The following is a 25,882-nucleotide window of genomic DNA, read 5'->3' as shown; positions in this document are numbered from 1 at the left end:
AATTCCACTACAGGAATGTAATACCAAGGCTTTGCTTTGCATTATAGAACTGACCTCATTTCCAGAATCTAGGTTCCGAGTTTAGTTTAAGAACTGGATTCTAAACATGAATTCCGAACCGTAACAAAGCAACTGAATTTAGTCCCAAAGTCTAGCTCCATGTTTCGAATTTAGTTCTAGCGTGCAGGTTCAGAATTATGGAATTGAAATCTGAAACTGAATTAAATTCTAAAACTGAATTTAGGAACTAAATTCTAAAACTGAATTCAGGAATCAATTTCTGATTAAAAAGTTAGTTGTAGAATTCAGGTTCGGAGTACAGACGCTAGTTCCAGAATTCAGATCGAAAATTCATATCCTGAATTTTGTTCATGTAGCACTGGTTTCTTTCCGCCATATGTCAACATAACGCTGTTAAGTGTGTGTGCTTTATCGACTGTGCACAGAGATGCCAGATACTTTTATAGAAAATAAGTATCTGCTCTATCTGTTTTCACTAATAAAATGAATCAGTTCAAATTGGTTTAAAATTTTAATATAAATGTTTATCAGTGTTCATCATCAAATATTTGAACAAAAGATTTCCATTTTAACATGTGATTTGTCCGTTGATTAATTAACTTTTAAAGAAATACTGCAATCAAATACTAACAGATACTCAGAAACTTTTAACTTCTTACTTTTCATAAACCTTTACAAATTATTAAAAATTAAATTAAATTTTAATTTAGAAAATCTGTATAAAATCTGTACTCTAATTCAAATCAGTATGCGAACGCAAAAATCTATACAATACAGATAAATCTGTACAAATGGCAACTCTGGTTCTGCGTTTTGTTTTTAGAAGGGCTAATGCCTAAATAGTAACAATAGTTTTAAATTTAAAACGAAATTTAACGAAAACGATCCAAAAAATTTTAAACTTCGAAATGATTCCAAACTGTTTCTAAAAATATCTTGTGTTGTCTTATAGTTGGCATTAGGCCCTTTTTAAGACAATTTCTGACATTTTGAACCTCAAAGTGTAATAGTGCAATATTTTAGTTTTGATTACTGTTGCCATTGCTAATTTATGGGATGAATAAAGGACCAATGATAGGATGAATATAAAACCTTAGAGATGAAATTAGGAGTACAGTAGTGCACATATCAGAAGTGTGTTTAGCTGATTTTTTGAATATTATTTTTATTTCTACCGAATATGAATCAATTTCCAATGTGGAATCAATTCCCAAAGGCGAATTAAGCAGAAATGAAAATGAAATGAAAAAATCGTAGTGATTTTAGTGGCTAAATCAGGTTTTTGAGGTAAAATTCTTACAAATGAGATGAAATAGGGAGCCCTTACCCTATGTAATGAAACGTTACAGTAGAGTAGTGACATACACCCAAACGAAAAATTAAACGTTTCAATGAAGCGTCATTTGTACAACTGAGCGTTACGGAGTATTACGAAGCGTTATTTTTGTGTAAGTTATAGGGGTTACGTAGCATAACATGCGTTACTTTTTTGTAAGTTATAGCCGTTACGAAGCGTTATATGCGTTACGAAGCACTACATGCGTTAGTTTTTGTAAGTTCTAGACGTTACGAAGCGTTACATGCGTTACTTTTTTGTATGTTTGAGGTGTTACGGAGCGTTACATGCATTACTTTCTTGTCAGTTATAGGCGTTACGAAGCGTTACATGTGTTACTTTTTTGTAAGTTATAGCCGTTGCGAAGCACTACATGCGTTAGTTTTTGTAAGTTCTAGGCGTTACGAAGCGTTACATGCGTTACTTTTTTGTATGTTTGAGGTGTTACGGAGCGTTACATGCACTACTTTCTTGTCAGTTATAAGCGTTACGAAGCGTTACATGTGTTAGTTTTTGTAAGTTATAGGTGTTACGAAGCACTACATGCGTTAGTTTTTGTAAGTTCTAGACGTTACGAAGCGTTACATGCGTTACTTTTTGTAAGTTATAGGTGTTACGGAGCGTTACATGCATTACTTTCTTGTCAGTTATATGCGTTACATGTGTTACTTTTTTGTAAGTTATAAATGTTACGAGCCGTTACATACGTTACTTTTTTGTAAGTTCTAGGCGTTACGAAGCGTTACATGCGTTACTTTTTTGTATGTTTGAGGTGTTACGGAGCGTTACATGCACTACTTTCTTGTCCGTTATAAGCATTACGAAGCGTTACATGTGTTAGTTTTTGTAAGTTCTAGGCGTTACGAAGCACTACATACGTTAGTTTTTGTAAGTTCTAGACATTACGAAGCGTTACTTTTTGTAAGTTATAGGTGTTACGGAGCGTTACATGCATTACTTTCTTGTCAGTTATAGGCGTTACGAAGCGTTACATGTGTTACTTTTTTGTAAGTTATAGCCGTTGCGAAGCACTACATGCGTTAGTTTTTGTAAGTTCTAGGCGTTACGAAGCGTTACATGCGTTACTTTTTTTGTAAGTTATGAATGTTACGAGCCGTTACATACGTTACTTTTTTGTAAGTTATAGGTGTTACGGAGCGTTACATGCATTACTTTCTTGTCAGTTATAGGCGTTACGAAGCGTTACATGCGTTACTTTTTTGTAAATTATAAACATTACGAAGCGTTATATACGTTACTTTTTTGTAAGTTATAGGCAGTTTTTGCAATGACTGAGCGGAAACATATATTGGAGGAGCCAAATGATTGAAAAATTAACAGAAAAAAAAATTATTGGAAAAAGGACCAGGACCTGTCTCTGAGCGTATCTTTTTCCAATAAATCATCATTTCCGCTCAGTCATTGCAAAAATTGAACTTAGTTATGGCGGCTTCACGTCAAACCCACTAAAATTAATAAAAAATTATAGGCGTTACGGAGCGTTACATACATTACTTTTTTGTCTGGTATAGGTGTTACGAAGCATTACATGCGTTACTTCTTTGTAAATAAAAGCGATACGAAGCACTACGAAACGAGTCTTTTTTGTAAGTTATAGGCGTTACGAAGCGTTACATGCGTTACATTTTTGTAAGTTATAGACATTACGACATGCGTTACTTTTTTGTAAGTTTTAGGTGTTACAAAACATTAAATGTGTTATATTTTTAAAAGGTACAACCGTTACTCTTTTGTAAGTTCTGTGTGTGACGAAGCGTTATATATGTTACTTTTTGTAAGCTTGTAGTGTTTAAAAGCGTTACAAGAGTTTTGGCGTCCCATTTTTAACTCATTTGCAAAATTACTGGAAATGTTAAAATTATGAAATGATTAGAAATGATTCTACAACGACATGGAATTGATATGCATTAATTGTTCTATTCTATCCACGAAGGAAGAATCATTAGTACTTTTCTTGATATGTTATTTAACATGATGTTATTTAACATGAATGTGAGATAGAGGTTTTGAGAGTTACGTGATGGCCAAAACTCTACTGTCGATGGGAACGGGTCATTTCGCCGAAAGTCGTTTAACCGAAAGGGATATTTTTTCGTCTGCACTCAGTTAGCAGAAAATACCGCAAACAATTGCCTGTTAGGTACACTAATAAAATCAACAAGTTTATTTTGGGAATTCAGAAGTACGAGTGTAGGTCAAAAAACGGGAATTAAAATGATTGTTTTTGTTTTGTCTTTATTTTATCAATTCCAATCACGATATTAGAACTAATGAAGAATTCGGCGAAATTACTCGAAATTAGAATTCCGCGAAATGATTTTCGGCGAAATTACCCTTTCGGCGAAATGACTCTTTTGGTGAAATGTTATTCGGCAAAACGGCTTTCGACGAAATGGCTTTCTGCGAAATGACCCTGATCCACTACTGATAAAGCAAACCGCGGCATGTCCTCTGAATCAGAACACAGCCAAAACCACATAAAATGAAGGATGACACCGTTGTAAAATAAAGACAATAATAATAATAATAATAATAATACACTGAAGTCTTTTTTATGCGAGTTTACGTACCGCATAAACTAGCCGCATAAAAAAAACCGCATAACTCTGAAAATTCGCATTAAAAAAACCGCATAACTCTGAAACTTCGCATAAAAAAACCATCACATACGTTACTGAAAATTCGCATAAAAAACCGCAAATACTTCGCATAAAAAAACCGCATAACTCTGAAAATTCGCATAAAAAGGTCGCATCAAAAAACCGCATAAAATAAGGCCTCAGTGTACATCAAATTAAAAAGAGAAAGTGCGAGAGCATGCCTTAATGAAACAAGATTCTGCAGATGAGAAAGATATCCTGCCGCTGGATCCCGCACATACTTATTTAGGACTAGAAAGAGGTACGCAAGCTCACTTCGAGTACATGTTTGGCTGAATCCAATATTATACGCCAGAGAACAGAATGATTACCCGACAACAGCCTGCAGTCAGCACGAGTGCCTCGAAGGGCGTCGCAATGGGACGGAAAGATAACAATGTTGGTTTTCAGGGATAGGCATAGTATACTTTTGGAGGACTACCTCAAATCAGAAAAACGCCAGTATTAGCGTGCATTAATGAAGCGATTTGTAAGCGAGGGTTAACGACCATAGAGACTTTTCCGAAACGATAATCCCGAAGAAATAAAACACCTGTGATTATATTGAACGAAAGATTATAATTTTCCTGTGGAGGAATCATGATTTATACCGTGAGTTCATGTGTATAAATAAATATGTAATTTTTCTTACGTTTAGTATCTCCGAACTGATCAATTAGTAGTTTGCGGTTTGTTACATGTCACGCCTGCTCCGTTAAGGTTAGGCTCGTGCAACTGATCTTTTCAATCACTCAAATTCAAATTTCAATCAAGCATCTATAATCTATTGATCGTACCTGATTAAACGGAAATTCAACTAGCTTTATATAAATTGTTATTCACTGCCAATTACTCGAAACTGTGGCTGGACTATTCTTCTCAAAAACAGTAATTGTAGTTCAGCTTTCATCTAGTCTCTCTTACTTCCTTTCGTGTTTACATTCCAGTGTAGCCAGTGTAGTTTATTTTCAGGTGTGACCAAGTTTCGGGGGGACCGCAATCGAACATTGCAAAGTCGGTTTATCTCATGAAGGTGCGCTTAAGTATTCACGCCACACGATTGAAAACCGCAATCGCTGTGAAATGTTCATGTGGATCGCTACAATGGAGGAAATCAACGGTTTAGGTTTCAATTACTTGGGCACTGGGATTTGGCTTCCTCGTCCTATTATCTGTGCTCAAACGTTAATTTATCTCTGAGTGTGTATGAGTTTCGTTATAGAACTTCAGACCACTACTTCCGGAATCTGAATCCGAGAAAAGTATAGCCAAAAAGATGTTTCTCGTTCTCCACGAATAGGCTGTGCTACTCTATGCAGGAAATTGTCGTCATTTAAAGTAGAAATGTAAATGCTCTCAGAATGTATGGCATCATCACAAGTCTTGTGGATTGTTGTGCTATATAAATATTTAGAAGGTTTTAGACATGTGTTACAGAAATACATGACATGACAGTAAACGTAAAGAAATGTAATACAATTACCTTCTCTCTATAATGACAGTTCTAGTGTAGAAGCTTTTGGTATTTGTTGAATACTTTAGGAGAATTAGGCACATAAGTAATTTTCAATAACATTATTTTTGCCTTTCTCATATAGAAAGGTTATGCAATCACTTGAAAAACCGACTAGTGAAAATTGGCCCGGAGGGCCAAGTGTCATATACCATTCGACTCAGTTCATCGAGCTGAGCAATGTGTGTGTGTGTGTGTGTGTGTGTGTGTGTGTGTGTGTGTGTGTGTGTGTGTGTGTGTGTGTGTGTGTGTGTGTGTGTGTGTGTGTGTGTGTGTGTGTGTGTGTGTGTGTGTGTGTGTGTGTGTGTGTGTGTGTGTGTGCGTGTGTGTGTGTGTGTGTGTGTGTGTGTGTGTGTATGTATGTGTGTGTATGTGTCAAATAATCTCACTAGGTTTTCTCGGAGATGGCTGAACCGATTTTGACAAACTAGGATTCAAATGAAAGGTCTCCCGGTCCCATACGGAATTCCTGAATTTCATCCAGATCCGACTTCCGGTTCCGAAATTATAGGGTAAAGTGTGTTCAATATTGTACACCGTCACTTAAACCGGCGAAGCAAAAAACGTGAAAATTTTTCTAAACTGGTCTCAAAACTACACAAATCGATAGTCATTATCAGTAGGCAACTAAACAAACCGATTCCGGCTATCCTGGTTCCCGGTATCCGGTTCCGGAAGTACCGGAAATAGTGGTCATATATACCAAAATGGTTCTCACTCACTTTTCTCAGCGATGGTTTGACCGATTTCCACAAACTTAGATTCAAATGAAAGGTCTCCCGGTCCCATACGGAATTCCTGAATTTCATCCGGATCCGACTTCCGAATCCGGGGTTATAGAGTGCGTACTAGAAGAGTTTGTGTGTCATGTTAGTTGGTGGCCGTACGAACCGACTTTGACTGTACCGGTTCTCGGGTTCCGGTGCCGGAAGTGCATATAATAGTGAACCCATTTCGTTCTCTTAAGGATGGCTTACGCAATCAAAGCACTGTTTTATTCTGTATGTTATGCATAAACAATCACTTGGTTTCTTTAAAAAATCGAAGAGAAAATTTTTGAATAGAATACCACAATATTATATGTACATGAGAAAGGCATCATTACACCACTAGGTGGATTAAGACAGGTTTTTTATTTGAGGGCCTCTCCCGAAACGAAATCGTGGGTACGAGCCTGCTCTCTTTGTTTGCGATGGAATTTTTACAAGATATGAACTTTCTTTGTCACAAAGATCTTATCGATCCTCAAGATTCAACAACTCTTCACAGGCGCTATCTCATTTATCTGGTAATAAATACTGGTGTTGTTTGGCTACTATCAGCCGTTTGAAATCTTTGCATTTCCGCTTTTATCTACTCCGTTAGTTAAATCTTGATTTTGTCCTAAATTTACAAACACATGTTCATGTGTTACCGCGTCCTTGGCAACCAAAATGACAACTCATCTGCGATCCGTCGACGGTGCCTAAGAAGCGAACACAAAAGTTTGTTTTTTTTTTTCAAATCCATGACCCTAGCGAAGTAGAAACTTGTTGTCAACGTGTTTAACGCCAGTAAATATGCATAAATTTTGATCCGTCTCAACCCCAAACTGCTCTTAAATTACATCACCTCGAGCTTGACCGATAAAACCGGACGGGGAGGTCCTCCGTCCTCCGGTCTGACATGTTTACCACACCGCAGTGTGGAAGCAGGTGAAGGGAAATTGAGAACGTTGAACTTGTCCAGTGCTGCTGAAGTTGAATTCTAATTAGACCACTTCATTTATCCATCTAAGTTCGCCGGAGTAAATTTGATAGATTCAGCAGTGAGACGACCGTCGACGAAAGCGAAAACAGTAGGCGGCGCTCGCTGCACCTGCACAGCGACGTTGCTTCACGGCAATTCACGGTTGCCATTGCTTTTGCAAGTCAATTAATTCTAGAATGGATTAATTGACCTGCCATGTACACACAAAAAAGGCACTAATAATCGACGACAGTTGCATCACCTCAAAATGATCTTTCCGCTTTCCGGTTTCCCGTGTCGGTATGTTTCGGGTTCGTTGTGGATCGCGTGAATGCCGATAATGAACTGCTGTAGCAAACATAACCTTAACCGTGATTTCTATTGCACATATAGCAGTACCGATTACGGCTGTTTGCCATTTATTTTTCCTATTTCGTTACACGTTATAATTACCGGTGCTACTTGGCAATTGAATCCGGCGACTGCTCGGTGTAATCGAATGCGTATGTTGGGTAATTTAGTACATATATGAAACTAATCGAACTCGACATTGAATGTTTGAAGTGACACTATATTACTGAGACAGATCTGGTGTTGATTTTGACCATTGACAGATCGCGTAATTCTAGAGCTACAATTGGAGAGCTTGATCGAAAATGGCAATCAGCAAGGGACACAGGAAAGAATGCGAAAGTCAGACTAGATAGATTTTAAATATTCAAATTACTATTCCGATGAAAACGGCAACCGAAATTCCCGAAAAGCCATGTAAAACTGCTTAGAACAGGATCGCAGCTGTTTGAACTAGTTGATCCAGACTGAAAACCTTTGTCGGGTTGCGATCATCAGCCAAGCGCGAAGCCGGTAGCGTTCGGTTGATTTGTTCTCTTTTTCGCTGATTGTTGGCTTTACCAACGCAGAATTACTGGAGGTTGTATGTGAATAAAAGCGCTATATCTATCGGATAATTCTAGGTTTTGCATATGATGAAAACAGAATTCGACTTGAGATAGACTGACTGTGCAATTTAGACCGAAGATGATCGATCCGACCGATATCTCAAGTGAATACCGGAGGGCAATGTGCCGTTTAATATTCAAAACATTACTTTTTTGAAGTTGACGGAACTGATTTAGGTATTTCAGAAGGATCACCATTCCGTATTTGACAATTCAACTTACTAAATTAGAAAGACTCAGATTCAAATTAAATGTTTTCCAGTACATACAATCATTTACATCTAAAGCTTGCTTCATTTAGAATTGGAACAAACTTTTGCTCATATTGTGGCACTCCTGGTGGACGGATTTGGAAGTTTTTAGCGTCCACGTGTCGGGAATTTTGTCAGCTTCACGTATGATTTTTGACATTCCGCAAATCGACTGTACTTTGTAAACAATCAACATGGAAGCCGAAAGAAGGGAAACAATTGTGCACAGTTATTTGGAAAATCTATTGTGGTCTGCATCTAGGCTAGCTAAACAGCTGAAATTGCCCAGAAATACCATATGGCGCTTTATCAAACGGTATAAGGAAACATTGACGACGATTCGGAAGCCTCAAGCCAATCGTCGGAGTGGAACTGTCGATCGGAAACTGCGTGGTAAGATTTTGAAGACGATTAAGAGGAATCCTAATCTGTCGGACCGTGATTTGGGCAGAAAATTCGGAACTGCTCATAGTACCGTGAGGAGAACTCGACTCCGGGAAGAAATCAAGTCGTATCGAGCTAGCAAACAGCCAAATCGGACCATAAAACAGAATAGTGTGGTCAAAATTCGTGCTCGGAAACTATATGACCAGGTGCTGACCAAGTTCGACGGGTGTCTTCTGATGGACGATGAAACCTATGTCAAGGCTGACTTTGGGCAAATCCCAGGTCAAAAATTTTACTTGGCAACGGCTCGGGGGGATGTTCCAGTCAAATTTAAATTTGTTTTTGCGACAAATTTGAAAGAAAATTGAAAAATGAAAGTTTTCGTTACAAATAAGACAATGACATCGGAACTCTACCAAAAAGAGTGTCTCCAAAAACGAATTTTGCCGTTCATTCGATCCCACGACCATCCCGTAATGTTTTGGCCAGATTTGGCAAGCTGTCATTACAGCAAAGTCGTTCAAGAATGGTATGCAGAGAAAGGGGTCCAGTTTGTTCCGAAAAAACTTTAACCCACCCAACTGCCTCCAGTTCCGCCCTATTGAGAAATACTGGGCAATCATGAAGTGGAGACTCAAGGCATAGGGAAAGTTTGTCAAAGGCATTAATCAGATGACGACCTGGTGGAATAAGATAGCTAAAACGATGGACGAAGAAAGTGTGCGCCGCCTAATGAGCCGTGTTACAGGAAAAATTCAAGAATTCCTTCGAAACCGTGACGAATAATTGTATCCGTATTTTTTTCTTAAAAGTATGAAGAAAACGCTACATTTGTATAAAAAAGATCTTGAATTCAATAATAAATAACTGAGATACAGGCAATTGTTTTTGTTCCAATTCTATCTGAAGCAAGCTTTAGCAATAACTTTCTGAAAAGAACTAAAACATTTTCCGAAGAATTTCATATCGTTCTCAATTCCGTAGGAGTGCTATTCCGGTCCCCTGATAGTCTTACTATACTTCAATGATGGTAGTTTTCTTTGGAGGGTTCTCAAATATCATTCATTTATGACCTCAAGATATGTTCAAACATATAATTTTAAGAGAATGCTGCTTTTCTTTGCTAATCTTTGTAGATTGATTTCCATTGCGCTGATAGTTATGAATAACATTGTAGAAATAGAAAACTTCTCATTCTCTCGGATGACGACCTTGTTTCAAAAAAATAAATCCACCAAAAAGCACCCTCCTGAGAAATTGTTTACTAGAAAACCATTGTTCCTAGTATGACAGTAATTTCCCAAGCTGGCCACAGAAATCAAAAAGAAGTTGCATAGAAATCGCATACCTTCGGAAATCCACCTAGATTAAACTTTTCACTTAAGGTCTGAGACTAGTGGGTGTTTTAGAGGGCTATTTTCACGCTTCAAATCTGAATTTCTCAGAAACGGTGACGATTAGAAAAAACCAAACTGACAATCTCTTCGAAAATTAGTTTAGATTATTCTGTGAAAATTTCAGAATGATTCATTGACTTAAGCGGTCGAGGAAGTCTTTTTTTCTGAAGGAAGAATTGCATAGCTGAAAACGCCGTCTTTCAACTTGTTCATTGTATATCTCGCCTTCAAAGACATGCATCAAAAATCTATTCTGACAATGTCTAGATAATTTAATTTAGATGCGATTACTGTATGAAAACATATATGTTGTCGCGATAAAAATGAAGTGAATGTTATTTTTGTGAAGGTAAGTCGATTTCAATGGCGGCGCCATTTTTTCTGCTCCTGTTTCCTGGTAACGTAACGAAAAATGAGAGAGAAATAAAATCGGCTCAGAAAGGCTGCCAAACAAGCGGTAGCTTTATTGGATTTTATGTGATGTAGTCAAACTTGTAACCGAAAATATCAAAACTTTCTTAGCCACCCGGCCCATCGAGAGTCATTTTGCACATATGCGAGAGAGCATGAAGAGAAATGTAATACGCAGAGCGAGGCATTCCTAAATTTATCCGGCTGCTCGGCCATCCATGGAATTTGACCATCAATGTTAACTTCCCTCTCTGAGCAGCCTAGATAGCCGTGTAGTGTCGGTAGCGGTTTCCCAACTGGCTAAGAATAACGCTACGGTCCACCTGTACCGGTGGTATAAGTCTACCAAACAGGTAAGCCGTGTGGTATCCGGCGGAATTATTTTTTACCAAGAATTGATCCACTGGTTTCCTGTTCCATGTCGTAAAAGGCCACAAAAATAGGAACTCCTAAGTCAAGGTGTATTTCCGTGCCGATGGCTGAATGGCTGCAGGAGGTTAAACATTGCAGTCGTGAACGGAATATCTTGGGTTTTTCCTCAAGGTGGTGTACTATCCCCACTTTTATGGAACCTAGTCGCTGATGGTTTGTTAAGGAAACTTAATAACCTTGGATTTCCGACTTATGGTTTTGCCGACGATTATCATATATTGATGACCGGTATAAGCATTAACACTCTCTTTGATTTAATGCAGCAAGCCCTGCGATCTGTTGAACAATGGTGTTGTCAGGTTGGATTATCTGTAAATCCGGGCAAAACATCAAATGGTGCTTTTCACTCATCGTAGGATAATTACAGGAGCTCGTCCGTTGCAGTTCTTTGGTTCAGAGGTCACTGTGGTCGATCAAGTTAAATACGTCGGGGTTATTCTTGACTCAAAACTGAATTGGTCTGCTCACATTGATTTCAGGATTAAAAGAGCTTGCATGGCTTTCGGCCAATGCAGACGAGCTTTTGGAAAATCATGGGGACTCAAACCCAGATATATTCATTGGATCTACACAACTAGAGTTAGACCAATTTTAGCATATGGATGTCTTGTATGGTGGCAGAAAGGAGAAGTCGCGACAGTTCAGTCAAAGCTAAATCATCTCCAAAGGATGGTCCTAATGGCGATGACAGGAGCATTCACGACAACTCCTACTGCTGCTCTAGAGGCGCTACTGTGTATTAAACCACTACATGTGTTCCTAAAACAAGAAGCTTTATCATGTGCATACCGTCTTAGGGTTACAGGGCTTTGGAACAGTAACCCATTAGATTATGCTACCAGCCACACTCGCTTGTGGTCTCAAATGGTTACGTGGGATGAGTATTTACTCGCTCCTAGTGACCTAACTCTCACATGCAGTTTTCCTTTCAAAACATTCAATGTGAGCTATCCTCTTCGTGAGGAATGGTTGTCTGGTTGTCTGGAACGACAACTTGATGAACACATAGTTTGTTATACGGACGGTTCTCTGTTGAATGGTCGTGCTGGTGCTGGTGTCTACTATCGTGAAATGAGGCTGGAGCAGTCTCATTCACTTGGTAGATACTGTACTGTGTTCCAAGCAGAAATCTACGCAATTCTGTGTGGAGTACAATCGGCACTTCAGCAGAGGATCTGTGGTAAACGTATTTATTTTTGTTCCGACAGTCAGGCAGCCTTAAAAGCACTCAGTTCGAATGACTCACGGTCGAATCTAGTGATCGCATGTCGAACTCAAATCGAGGACCTCAGCATTTCAAATGCTGTTTACTTCTTATGGGTACCCGGCCATTCTAGTATTACTGGAAATGAATGGGCTGATGAGTTGGCTAGAGCTGGTGCAACGAATGATTTCGTTGGTCCTGAACCAGCTTTACCACTTTCAACTAGTTGGATAAAGCACAAGATTCATTCTTGGGCTGCATCCAAACATGTCAGCTACTGGCGCAGCTTGCAAACTTGCGCTCAGACAAAAGCATTTCTACCAGATTTAAATCTGAAAATGTCAAAGTGTCTACTGCATTTCTCCAAGTATCATTGAAGTATTCTGGTCAGAGCTCTGACTGGACATTGCAAACTCAATTATCACATGGCTACTATTTAACGTGCTGAGTATTATTCGTGTGATTTGTGTAAATGCGATTATGGTACTTCATATCATCTGATATGTAACTGTCCCGCATTGACGCAGCTACGTATCCGGGTTTTTGGTTCTCCATACATGGTTGAGTCTGTGTATGCGGAGCTAAAATTGAAGGATATTCTCTCGTTTCTCGCCCAATGTGGTAAGGAGCTATAGTCAGAAGGGTTCATCATTCTTCCTGGAGTGAATGAATCCCTTCTGTATTCACCTTAAATAGGGTTTAGCAGATTGTTTGGCATCCTTTGGGGGGTACCGAATTTACTTCTGCTCGTACATACTGCGAGTCGTTCTGCATTCTTCCGAGAGTGCAGAATGGTGTCGCTTTTGTAAGACCTCTAAATCCTCTCGGGGGTTGGAGGTTTTATTAACAGCAGACTGTTCGGGACCTCGTAGAAGTTCAGAATTTCCTTCTGCTTCCACTAAATGTGATCCTCAGCAGATTGTTCGGCATCCCTTAGGGGTGCAGAATTTACTTCTGCTTTTATGTGTTTTTGTGTCGTCAATTTTTCCTATCCTCATAGTCCAACCCTTACCATTTCCTTTCAATCCTTCCCTCTTATATATCGGGAAAATGATGCTAAAAACAAATTGATGGCAAGGCACAAATCTCCAAACATTAAGGGGAACGTGCCATTTGAGCCAATTTGTTCTGATTCCTGATTCCTGAAACGAAAAATGAGAGAGAAATAAAATCGGCTCAGAAAGGCTGCCAAACAAGCGGTAGCTTTATTGGATTTTATGTGATGTAGTCAAACTTGTAACCGAAAATATCAAAACTTTCTTGGTCACCGGGCCCATCGAGAGTCATTTTGCACATATGCGAGAGAGCATGGAGAGAAATGTAATACGCAGAGCGAGGCACGTGGTTATACGCGACTCATTGGCCTCAGCCCTTAACAAAAATTTTAAGGTTTTTAAATCTTTATGATATATTATAACTTCGCAAGTTCACACAAAAAAGTGAAATTCCTAAATTTCATCCAGATCTGACTTCCGGTTCTGGATTTATAGGGTAAAGTGTATACCATTTTTATACCGTCACTAGAAGCGGTGAAATAACAAATGTAAAAAAATTCTTGAACTGGCCTGAAAACTACTCCAAACGGTAGTTATCATATTCACCAAGTCCAGTTTTTAATTTAAACGTTAGTATCTGAGACTCAATCACTTGAGACAAGTCTCCTGATCAATTTAATGTCAATTATTTGGATGTATCAGAGTTCAATTTTGGAAGAAGGAAGTCAAAACCCGTCTCGAGAGATGCTCGATATGTTTATTATTTGAATAGTTTTAATAAGGAGTGTATCGAAAATAAGCTATCCACAATTTTTCTTTCAAATTATGATAAAAAACGATATTTTATTCAAACTAAAAATTGATCCTTTATTGTGCGAGGTTAAACTTGAACATAATGAAAACCGGATGAAATTTATGTTATTCCTTCACGAATTTTCGAACTTTTGATCGAATGCTCTTTATCATGTTCCGGACATGTGTTGCATCGCATTTTTTGGACGCTTGAGCTCAATTTTTTTTGAACTGCTGCTTGTTCCCAGCTGCCTTACCAGTCTTCTTGAAGACTCTTTTCACGATTGCTCAGTAACGTTTGATGGGTCGAAGCTGAGGGCAATTTGGTGGGTTGATATTTTTCTCACGGAAATTTATACCCTTTTCCGTAAGCCAATTTAGAGTGGTTTTGGCATAGTGAGCCGACGCTAAATCCGACCAAGAGAGTGAATGTGTACTATGCTTCTTATATAAAGGCAGCAATCTCTTCTGGAGACCCTCAGATCGATAGATTTCTGCATTTATAGTACTGGTAGTGGTTGACTTCAAACTACAGGAACATATTGCTTGCCATACCAGTAAGATTCAAATTTGTGACGATTGATTGAACTGTTTGATTGTAGATCATTAGAAATTTTGGTTGCCTTGTTCCACATCAATGGCTCGAACAACTACATGGGGCTGATCCTAGTAGTTTTATCCAAATTATCCTTTAATGCCCCCTTAATGTTTGGCCGTACACTGACAATGACTACCAATTGGAATAGTTTCGAAGCAAGTTAAAAATTTTTTTTACGTGTTTTGTTTCGCCGCTTCAAGTGACGGTATCCAATTTTATCCAGAAATTTGGAAGTTTTATATGGGACCATGAGACCTTTCATTCGAATCTAAGTTCGTTGAAATAGGTCACGCCATCTCTGAGAAAAGTGAGGAAGTAATTTGAAATAAATTTTTTTCACTAATCACCCTGCAACTCTGGAACCAGAAGTCGGATCAAAATTAAATTCAGGGACTTTTCAATGGACGATTGAATCTAAGTTTGCGAGGATCGGTTCAATCGTCTCTGAGAAGGTAGGTGCACTTATCTTCATTTTGTTTTGCACATTTACCCTTTAACTCCCGAACCAGAAGTCGGATACGAATAAAATTCAGGAACTTCGTATGGAGTTACAGGACCTTTCATTTGAATCTAAGTTTATGAAAATCGGTTAAGCCATCTCTGATAGAAGCTACTGCAAAAAAAGTTACATACATACAATTGATACATACATAAACACACATACACATACACATACATACATTTTGCATACTCGACGAACTGAGTCGAATGATATATGACATTCGGGCCTTCGGGTCTCGGTTCAAAAGTCGGTTTGCACAGTTCACTTTCTATATGAGAAAGGTAAAAATAACCATTCCAACTAATATTTCATCATTAATAGAAGAGTGAGGATTAAAAAATCTGAATTAGAAAAAGTACGCTTATTTTAGTTGTCTAAAAAAACTAACTAAAATAAAAAAAAGCAACTAATCAGATCACAGCATGTTGTGCGTTTGGCTGTCAGCTTACGTTTGTTTACTTGTTTGTGCGGTTGAAATTCTGCGTTTTTAAAATGTCGTGCATTGAAAAGGAAGTGAAAATTAAGGTTCTGGACCCATGGCTAAGTGAGAAGGGTATTACAAACTCAAGATTACAATGTCTCATACGATTCAATGAAAAATGTTGGGTCAGTAATCGTGAACCAGTTGGTTCAGTAATAATGTAATTTTATTGACCCTCCGTTAATAAGCGTCGACTAGTTCCGACAAGATGCCATGGAAACGATTCAAGGAAGGAATCAAACATATGTTTACATTCAGCACATAATGATTTCTTGCCACCATTGACTTTAATGCTTCATGGTATGAGGCAATAACAAACTAAATAAATTCTAGGCAATGGTTCTAAGTAGTTTTTACTTTCTTATTGCAAGAATCACTGGGTATGAGGCAAAATTGTTCAATATCGTCCATACTGTAATTTTATATTTTTCCAAACATTAACAATCATTGTCATAGCTACGACGCATCTAGCGATCAGACGCTTGTTGTTTTGCTTCAAAATACTGAAACTGACAGTGAACCGAGCTCATCGAGGGGTCCTATTCAAATGATACATAAGAAATCGCAGACTACTCCATCTTGAGTTTATCTTTGGTATTACTATGCGAAAATTGGCGAAGCGGTTTGGAATTCATCATGCCAGTGTTAAAACCATCATTAATAAGTTTAGGGAACACTATTCTTTGGATGAGCTACCAGGAAGAGGTAGAAAACCCGGTTCTTCCAACCCGAAACTGAACCAGAAAGTGATATCACTAATCATGAAGAACAAATCAATGTCAATACGGGATTGGGCCAAAAAAGCAGGAAAGAATGTCGGAATCATCCAGCGTATCAATAGGCGAAATCACCTGAAGACCTACAAGAAGCAGAAAATCTCGAAACAAGGTGAAAAACGGAAGAAGCGAGCAGTAACAAGGGCCCGGAAATTGTATTCGTGTCTTTTGCAGTGACCGGATTCATGTGTTTTGATGGACGACGAGACTTATGTAAAGGAGGACTCAAGAAATCCTTCCAGGTCCACAATACTTTACTGTCGTCGTTGGAGAGGACGTGAGCGATTCAAGTTCCTGTGGTTTGAAGTCAACCATTTTTTACACTACCGGAACTATGAATGCAGAAATCTATCAATCTGAGTGTCTCCAGAAAAGATTGCTGCCTTTATATATGAAGCATAGTACACCTCCACTGTTTTGGCCGGATTTAGTGACGGCTCACTATGCCAAAACCCCTCTCGATTGGCTTGCGGAAAATGGTATGAATTTCGTTAAAAAAACATCTATGCACCAAATTGCCCTCAGCTTCGACTTATCGAACGTTATTGGGCAATCGTGAAGAGGGTCTTCAAAAAGACTGGTAAGGCAGCTGAGAACATGCAGGAGCTCAAAAAAATTGGTGCTCAAGCGTCCAAAAAATGTGGTGCAACACTTGTCCGGAACTTGATGAAGAGCGTTCGATCAAAAGTTCGAAAATTCGTGCAGGAATAACATAAATTTCATCCGGTTTTCATTATGCTCAAGTTTAAGCTCGTACAATAAAAGATCAATTTTTAGTTTGAATAAAATTTCGTTTTTTTATCATAATTTGAATGAAAAAATTGTGGATAGTTTATTTTCGATACACTACTTGAAAATGATCTGTTACTAATATGAAAACAAACATCCTAGTTACGGCGACTAGACGTTTACTGTTTCGGTTCAACTAATCATTGAACTGCGATTGTCGGTGAATCGAGTTCATCGAGGGGTCCCATTTGAATAGTACATGAAAATTGATCATTCCACCTTTACTTTATCTTTAGTCAAAGTGGTTTAAGTATTTGAGAACGAAAGATGCTGCAAACCATCTGAGACGGAGTACAGATGGGACATTGAACCTGAAGACGGCTGATGAACCGCATGAGTTGCAACATTTTCTATGCCAATATACTATGAAATGGACTTCAATTAACTGGACGGCTACGGAAGGTTTGGCATGCCATTAGGATGTCAGCCAATGGACCAATAGAAATGGACTTTAGGTCTGAATGTGAAGAGGAAATACATCTGTTTTATGAAACATGTGATCACTTCGATTCGATCTGTAACAGAAATACTTTTTATTTGTTCAAAACCTCATGTCCTGATCCAGTACCGCGCAATGCAAACACATTCCCATTCACTGCTAGAATGTTCCACTCATCCAACCGGTTGTCGACTTATCATAACAATTATGATCCGGTTTCTGACGTGGTTGAAAGTTACATTCTCAATTTCCCCACCGCAAGCAAGTTCAGCAGCTCTTGTTACAATCTACGATCTGTGCAGGAAATCTGTGCTGCTCCTACTTGCCGGCAATCGTCAGCAGCGAAGAATTTGCATTGTTCCATTTAACGCATTTTTTCTGTCATTATTCTCCGTTGCACCATTACGGACTAGAAGCGCTGGCGAAGGATCGTATTGAAATGCGTTTGTGTAGCAGGCAAACGCCGGTACGCTTGGCAAGTGAAGGAAAGTGACCAATCACACGATCACGGATTTGATTGATGGAAGCTGCGAGCTCTCCGTTTACCACAGCAATGGGGACTGTTGACAGTAGCGATTGAATTAATCACCGAAGATTTATGGTGTGACGATGCCACAAAGGTCAGTTTTAATGTGACAGCTTTGTTACATGTCAATCACGGTTCTATTCTTTCAAATGATAGTTCAATTTAATTTCGTTTACTGTTTTATTTCTACCTAATCCAAAGAAAGAGCAGATGTCATTGTTCCAAAATGCTACCATCGACCTACTGTAGACTGCTATAATGTCACTTTGGATTGTTTTCAACGAGGGGTTTCTAAATGATGTCATTACATTCGCATTTCAAATCAAAACAACCTTGAACGGATTTCGGAAGGCAATTTTGTTTCGATCTAGAAGTAAAATCATGTTTTTTTTATATTTCAATGAAGTAAACAAATCGAGTTTGTGCTCCGCAGACTCGCCATAAAATAATAATTTGATTAACCAGAAGTCATTAGCTGTCATACGGAGCGTGATTTTGTGCGATCGTAATACGAAATGTGTTTGAATGGAAAGCAACGGTGAATAACTTAAAGTTTGTTCTAGTAGACGTGGGAAGGGCAATACAGGTATCGTGTGGCCCAACTTTGCTAACAGCTGCCGATGTTCCAGCGTAGTTTATTTATTACCATATTGGGTAGGTAGGACCAATGACCGTCCTTCGGTGCGTTCAACAGGTGTATAAACGTCAATTGCACACTCCAGCTGACACCATAATTAAATTATCTACGGTATTAGGAGATTCTTATTGCTTAGCGGATGCTGGTCAGTGCGCTATCAGTTGAGCTAACCGGCGAAACCTAGTCGCCAATGAGTATCGTGCATTTATGACAGATATGACAGTGCAACAGGTACGGTATGGCAATGTTCGGGAAGTAAATGCATTTATAATGCGCTTCAGTGTTTACGTGACTCGATTGCTGGTGGATGTATTGCTCTGATTGTTTGTTTCTGAGTTTGGAGGACGGAATGCTTTGACGCAATTATTACCTCTGTCAACAGTTATCCATCCCATGGCCTACTAACTGAGTCAGGTATTTTTTCATAGAATGTAATTCATGAAAGGTTACGTGATTTCGTTTGTTTTTTGTTGTAAATTTCTAATTGTTTATGTTGGTGTTTTTGATTCACAGTATTTCACAATTTTCTTTCCAATTACAGTGATCCTACCGCATGGAAGCCGAGGTACTCTGAAAGTTCCAGCGACCCACAATGACGAAACTGTTCGAGGAAATTCGAAACGATGGGCAGCATGGTGCGGGCGATGGCGCCGATATGGCCTGGACCAAGCTGTTGTCGGATCAGAACACACCGAGTCCGGTGATCGCTAAAGCGCAAGACGTCACGAGAGACATCATCGTAACCATTGATCCGGAAACGGGCAAGGAGATCGTAACGCAACCGGCGGACGGTGCTACCGGGCGTCGCCGGGAATCCATCATCGGTACATTCCACCGGCAGCTGCGCATGTCACTGAAGGCGGTCAGCGAGGGTCCCGGACCATTGACAAGGTAGGTTTGGAATTTGTTGTTTTGTGCAATCTACAGTCGTGGGTGGTTGCTCGGTGTCTTGAGTTCATGGTCTACGGCTGCGATCTACAATCGATTAGAACGTGTTCCGCTGTTTAGATAAGAGCGGAAAGGAATTGTTTCATAAACGAGCGTTGAAATCTTGTTTACCCATTGGTGGCTTTGAATTCAGTCACGTTTTTTCGCGTGAATTTTATTTCATTGCATTGGTTCGACAGCGATAGCGGAGCTGACTTGGTTTGAAATATGATGATAATGCACTTCAAGCCAACGATAATAAGTGATGATGATGCATTTTCTTCGATCTGCCATTAGACACATCGACTGCATTTGATTTGGTTCTTACTGAGAGACCGGACATATGCCGTCGATAATTTCTGTGCCTTCCGGCAGTGTTGGTAGCTTTTCTTTTCATTGCATCAATCGTGATGAAACGCGGTAGGCCATGTTTGCCACGTGCCAAATCTGTTTTTATTATGGAATTGTTTCTTAGTTTCACGTGTGACAGAAAAGGTTTCGATCAATCCGACGTAATTTTGCGCCTAGTGAGTCATAGTCATTACAGCTCGGCAAACTCATGGGGTGCGAATGAACGAACCAACCAAATCGAAAGCAGTACGGGATCTGGTCAATGTTTGGATGTGAATCATTTTAAACTGACAAAAATAAAACAAAAAGTTAGTGACACAAATTTGGAGCAGATGAAATACGATAGAGAAAACTCCTCCGGTTGTGACAGCCAATTATAGCGACCGCCGGACAGACGTGTGTCTTGGTTCCCCGGACCGACAGAGTGGTATTTACACCAATGACATTGGCTTAATTTTTTTTGTCTGTAGTAAGAAAATACTATTTCGTGCTGGCGGAATGCGATCCGTGAATTATGATCGCATTGTTGTGAGAATTCAAGGTTCTTTGTTTTTCAACACATGCGATGGAAAAAAAATGATGACTTCGCTTCGATAGCGTACGATGCTTAATTTGCAGCTAAAATTTGAAGGAACAGTAGTAATTTGAGACATTTTTAAGTGCTTTTGATTGTTTACAGATGGCCTACTGGGTAGTAGACCACGGGTACAGTCAAGTAGAGTTATGATTTATTTAGATTCAGATGATCAAAATTCTGAAAGACTATTAGACATCCGCGCGGATTTTGCAATTTTCGCGGATTTAGCGCGGTTTCTGCTCAGATTTGATGCTATGGCGCGAATTAAAAAAAACTCATTTCACATTTTTGAATCATTTGGTCGAAAAAGAGTGTATAGCTGGCCATGAAATGATAGTGAAAATAGGAAACTATATAACCTCACCGACGACACGACCTGCCACTCGTATATCAAAACTGTATCGCAAAATTAAGTTCCCCTCAGTAACTCGTAATGTCAAAATGAAATCACTGTTTAAATATTTAAATTGGCAACACAAGTTATTAAATTATTGATTTTTAATAACAGCTACCATGGCTACTACTTATAAAGAAATGTAGAATGTAAATAAACGTGGAAGTTGTGGTTAATGTTACAGGGATTAATCCGAAATACTCTGCCCGACCGAAGTTGGTTTCCTATTTGAGGACTAACTAAATTTGGTAGCATTCTTGAAACTGATAGCGGATGTGATGAAATATGAATATGAATATGATACTGACGCAGAAATATCCCAGTGCTTGATTGGAGCAAAGATCATGTAAAAACCTATTCTAATCCACCTAGTGGTGTAATGATGCTTTTCTCATATTACTTATTCCATCATAAATATAATCGTGAAATTCGCAAAAACAGCTGTTTATTTAATAGAAATACGATAATTTGTTCGGATCTAATCTCATAAACTCTATAAATCCTGTTTAACCTGTAGTTCCGGAACCGAAAGTTGTATCCACAACAAATTAAGGAATTCCATATGAAACTGTAAGACTTTTTTTGTACCTATAAGTTTGTGAAAATCGATTTGGCCATCTCCAAGAAAAGTGAGTGAGACCTTTTAGCAGTTTTTGATTACTATTTTTAATTCTTCCGAAACCGGATTCAGATAAACGGAATAGCCGAAGTTGGTTCGTTTAATACCAACAAATATGACCTACAAATTGAAACAGTTTTGAACGTAGTTAAACCTATATTTACTATCTCATGCTCTATTTCGATTAAACCAATTAAACGAAATCTAGCAAACGAAACGAACCTGCGTTTCTGTTACTTCTGCATATGTAAGTCAAGCAAAACAGCATGAATCAGCAACAGTTAATAATAATCCTTATTATTATTATTATTATTATTATTATTATTATTATTATCATTATTATTATTATTATTATTATTATTATTATTATTATTATTATTATTATTGTTGACATCACTACACAACGTATAGAACAAAGCACGCCTTGTTCGTTTTGTGTTTTCTTCTTCTTTCGGTGTTGTACATATTGTCACTTTATATGGCGATTTGAAAACGTTGACACTCATCGCCCGGTAACTGCGGAACCGGAAGTCGGATCCGGATTTTCACAGTAGCTTTAAAGACAGTATGAACTTTAATTCAAATCAAGATTTGTGAAAATCAGTTCAAGCATCGCAGAGAAATCGAAGTGAATTTAGTTTTAGGAGTTTTTCTTCTCCACTTTCGGTGCTCTCGGAACAGGAAAAGAGGGGACCAGTAGTGCCGAATTAAGTTTTCATGCCCACAAACTAACAAGCTCAGCAAACTAGAAGAATTTATCAGACAGTTTTATGGGATTTGTACCTGTTTTTTACCATCGTTCGTGGAAAAATATTGAAAAAATGGTAATTTTCCACTTATCACGCTTTAGTTCCGGAACCAGAAGTCGGATCCAGAATCTTTGAATCTTAGTTTGCGAAAATCGGTTGAGTTGTTCCAGTGATAATTGAGTTTAAACTTTTTCTCAAATTTTCGCATATTACCATATAACTCTGGAACCGGAAGTCACATTCCATAATATTGCATATTTTTGTTACATACACACACACATACACACACACATACACACGCACACACACACACGGACGGACACAAACACAGACATTTGCTCAGTTCGTCGAGCTGAGTCGAATGGTATATGACATTCGGCCTTCCGGGCCTCGGATAAAAAGTCTATTTTCACAGTGATTGCATAGCCTTTCTATATGAGAAAGGCAAAAAATGGAACTATTCTGAACAACATTACTTGAATAGTATGGTGAGATTATTAGAGTTACACTAAATCAGAACATGGGTGTAAATATTGGTATAAACTTTATGTTGTAACTAACATGACTCATGTTGAGTAAATATACATTTAATATATAATCGTGATTTTCCAGCAATTTTTAATCGTTTTGGTATAATGATACCAACAGAAAACTAGTTATTTCATGTTAAATATTGAAACAAACGAATACATTTTATTACATGTAAAGCGCAATTAACAATATTAGGAAAACGGACATTTTGCACAACGCAAAAGTAATTTTCATCGCTGTCGTTGAGCGAAAATTTAAAAAGAACTATTAGTTTGTTGAGTACATCTTTTTAATTAAACTAATCGTCGTTGTGCAGAGTGCTGATTGCGAAACAAAATTTAATTGTATGGAGAAATGCACTGAAGACTTTACTTTGTATCTGTAGTGACCTTTAAGTATTTCATTTTAGGCGGGTGATCGATCTTTCAGCTTAGTAACAGAACTCTGGACCGGTCAGCATTACTACTCTTCCATCGGCTAAAAATCAGTAGTAACGAAGTAAATCTCCCACCAGTTGTACTGATCTGTAGAATTGAAATCCTGAGTACAAGGCACTGGTGCGACTGATGTAGCATTCGTGAAAATGGGCTTGGGGTAGTTTGCTGTACATCTTTCGCCCAGATGCAAATGAAGAATCTTTCAGATCCGCTACGTGGATTCTACCGATTCAAAATAAGTTAAATTTTCTATTCAATCTCTGTCCAACCAGACTTAACGTACCTGATACAAGCCCTTTCCGATATTCCGGGATCTCTTTTTTCAAATTGTTTGTTTATTTATTCTAGGGTCTCTTGGTAACTAGCTCGTAGCAACTTAAACAGTGTTGCTCAGTAAGATTATTTTTTACATTATCAAGGGGTCGTTGAATTTTTGGTAACTGGCGGTAAATCGTCAACCGACAATTTTAATGCTAATTTTTCTTCGGAGTATCTGGTCGTGTCGTCGACCTCACCATTTGCTGATATCTCTGAAATAAGTTACTTACTAACTCACCTTGGATCATTTATAATTTTATTGTATCTCAACGATCCAAAATTTTCCTTCAAGTGCTTGAAACTATCGTTCGCCGATGACTTTTTAATATTTCATATAATCAAATCTGCATCTAACTCATAATTTCCTACAAGAACAGTTGGATAACATAACTAATTGGTGGTAACATCAACAAAATGGTTTTAAATGCCACTGAATAGCGGCGATAAATAGTTGAAATTGAAATTAAAAAGAGTAAATCTTACCCAGAAGGAAAAGCTTGCGAGCAAGGAGATGTTGAAACAAAAAAGCTGTCTTCGCTGAAATCTGTTTAACTTCTTTCAAAATCACAATTGTTAGCAAATTTTTTGTCGTGAATACGAATTACTTTACTATGGGGTGCCTTTTCAAAATTTACCCTCTGAGAGAGTGATAAGTTTTTGATCGTGAATATCTCCTGTTATATTTAACGAATCAACATAATTTTTGCTACACGCCATCGGAAATATGATCACAATTTTATGATAAAATTTTCAGTTTTGTGACATAATCTCAAATAATTCAAAATAAAACTTTTCTGAAATGTTTGGTATAAACGAGTATCAAAGAGGATAATTCATAGGGCGCGTTTGCCTTTCTCGTATTTTTAAAGCTTATAGCTTAGTGATCTGTGAAAGGATTTATATAATCCAACTACCAATAAAGCAAAATTTTTCAACTTAAACGTGTAAAGAAAAAGCATTGAAGTATTTCAATAGTACACTATTGAAAAACCTGCCTCACTTGACCCATGTCAACACCAGCCAATTAGAACGCGTTCTGAGGAAGAGAACATAATATCTGCTGCTGTACAACAAATCGTTCGAGGAAAATGTTCCGAACAGTGTTTAATATCGTAGTGAGTTCCACAATTTGGTCCTTCTGAAAGGCAGGAACGAATCTCGTACAGTATCCTGATAGTTTCTTTCAATGAAATGCAAATCCGAAATGAAATAATCGACATTAAAATTCTGCATGCGGCTATTTTTATAGCCGTTAGGACCGCCCATTAGTGAAAAAGCTACAAACGAAGTCACATAAAAAGAAACCTCTTAACAAAAATTGAATCAGTATGGATTCTATCGCCTGAGTTTTGGTTCGAATAAATACATTCTACTCATTTTAACAAACTAATGATTTTTTTGGGTTTCAGGAAGTGCTTTGACTTACAAACAATCTATGTTTAGCTTTTGTTTTTGTGTGTCTCATTTCTCGAAAGGACAATGTAACAGATCGGCTGAAAAGTTCGTATCGTTTCTATGAGAGGGCGCCACTAGAATTAAATCCATACCATTTTCAGTTAGTACCAACCTTCAAAAGATACGTGTATAAATTTGACAGCTGTCTGATTATTAGTTTGTGAGATATTGCATTTTGAGTGAAGCTACTTTTGTTCTTGTGAAAAAATGGAAAAAAAAGGAATTTCGTGTGTTTATGAAACACTACTTTTTGATGAAAAAAAGTGCCGCCGATACCAAAAAATGGCTTGATGAGTGTTATCCAGACTCTGCACCGGGCGAAGCAACAATTCGTAAGTGGTTTGCAAAATTTCGTACTGGTCATATGAGCACCGAAAACGATGAACGCAGTGGACGTCCAAAAGAGGCTGTTACCGATGAAAACGTGAAAAAAATCCACAAAATGATTTTCAATGACCGTAAAGTGAAATTGATCGAGATAGCTGACACCCTAAAGATATCAAAGGAACGTGTTCACGAATATTTGGATATGAGAAAGCTTTGTGCAAAATGGGTGCCGCGTGAGCTCACAATCGATCAAAAACAACAACGAATTGATGATTGAAAACCATGCTGAAATTGAACGAATTGGGCTTCGAATTGATCCCTCATCCACCGTATTCTTTAGATTTGGCCCCCAGTGACTTTTTC

The 25,882-nt window shown here is 38.2% G+C and overlaps 1 protein-coding gene across 4 annotated transcripts in view; it reads left to right on the top strand.

Moving 5' to 3' along the window:
- LOC131433161 (G protein-activated inward rectifier potassium channel 3) overlaps window positions 1-25,882 on the top strand; it is a 307,064-nt gene that overhangs the window by 7,370 nt on the left and 273,812 nt on the right. For 3 of the 4 annotated variants that reach the window (XM_058600008.1, XM_058600010.1, XM_058600014.1), the window contains exon 2: window positions 19,376-19,725. In XM_058600008.1, the coding sequence (XP_058455991.1) occupies window positions 19,427-19,725 (299 nt within the window). In that variant the 5' untranslated portion in view covers window positions 19,376-19,426. Of the gene's footprint in view, window positions 1-19,109; window positions 19,249-19,375; window positions 19,726-25,882 lie in introns of those variants that run through there. The other variant, XM_058600009.1, reaches the window with a different exon arrangement.

This window comes from Malaya genurostris, chromosome 2, assembly GCF_030247185.1.
Source record: "Malaya genurostris strain Urasoe2022 chromosome 2, Malgen_1.1, whole genome shotgun sequence".
NCBI lineage: Eukaryota > Metazoa > Arthropoda > Insecta > Diptera > Culicidae > Malaya > Malaya genurostris.
The sequence above is the reverse complement of the archived record's forward strand: the minus strand, read 5'-3'. Positions and strand labels throughout refer to the sequence as shown.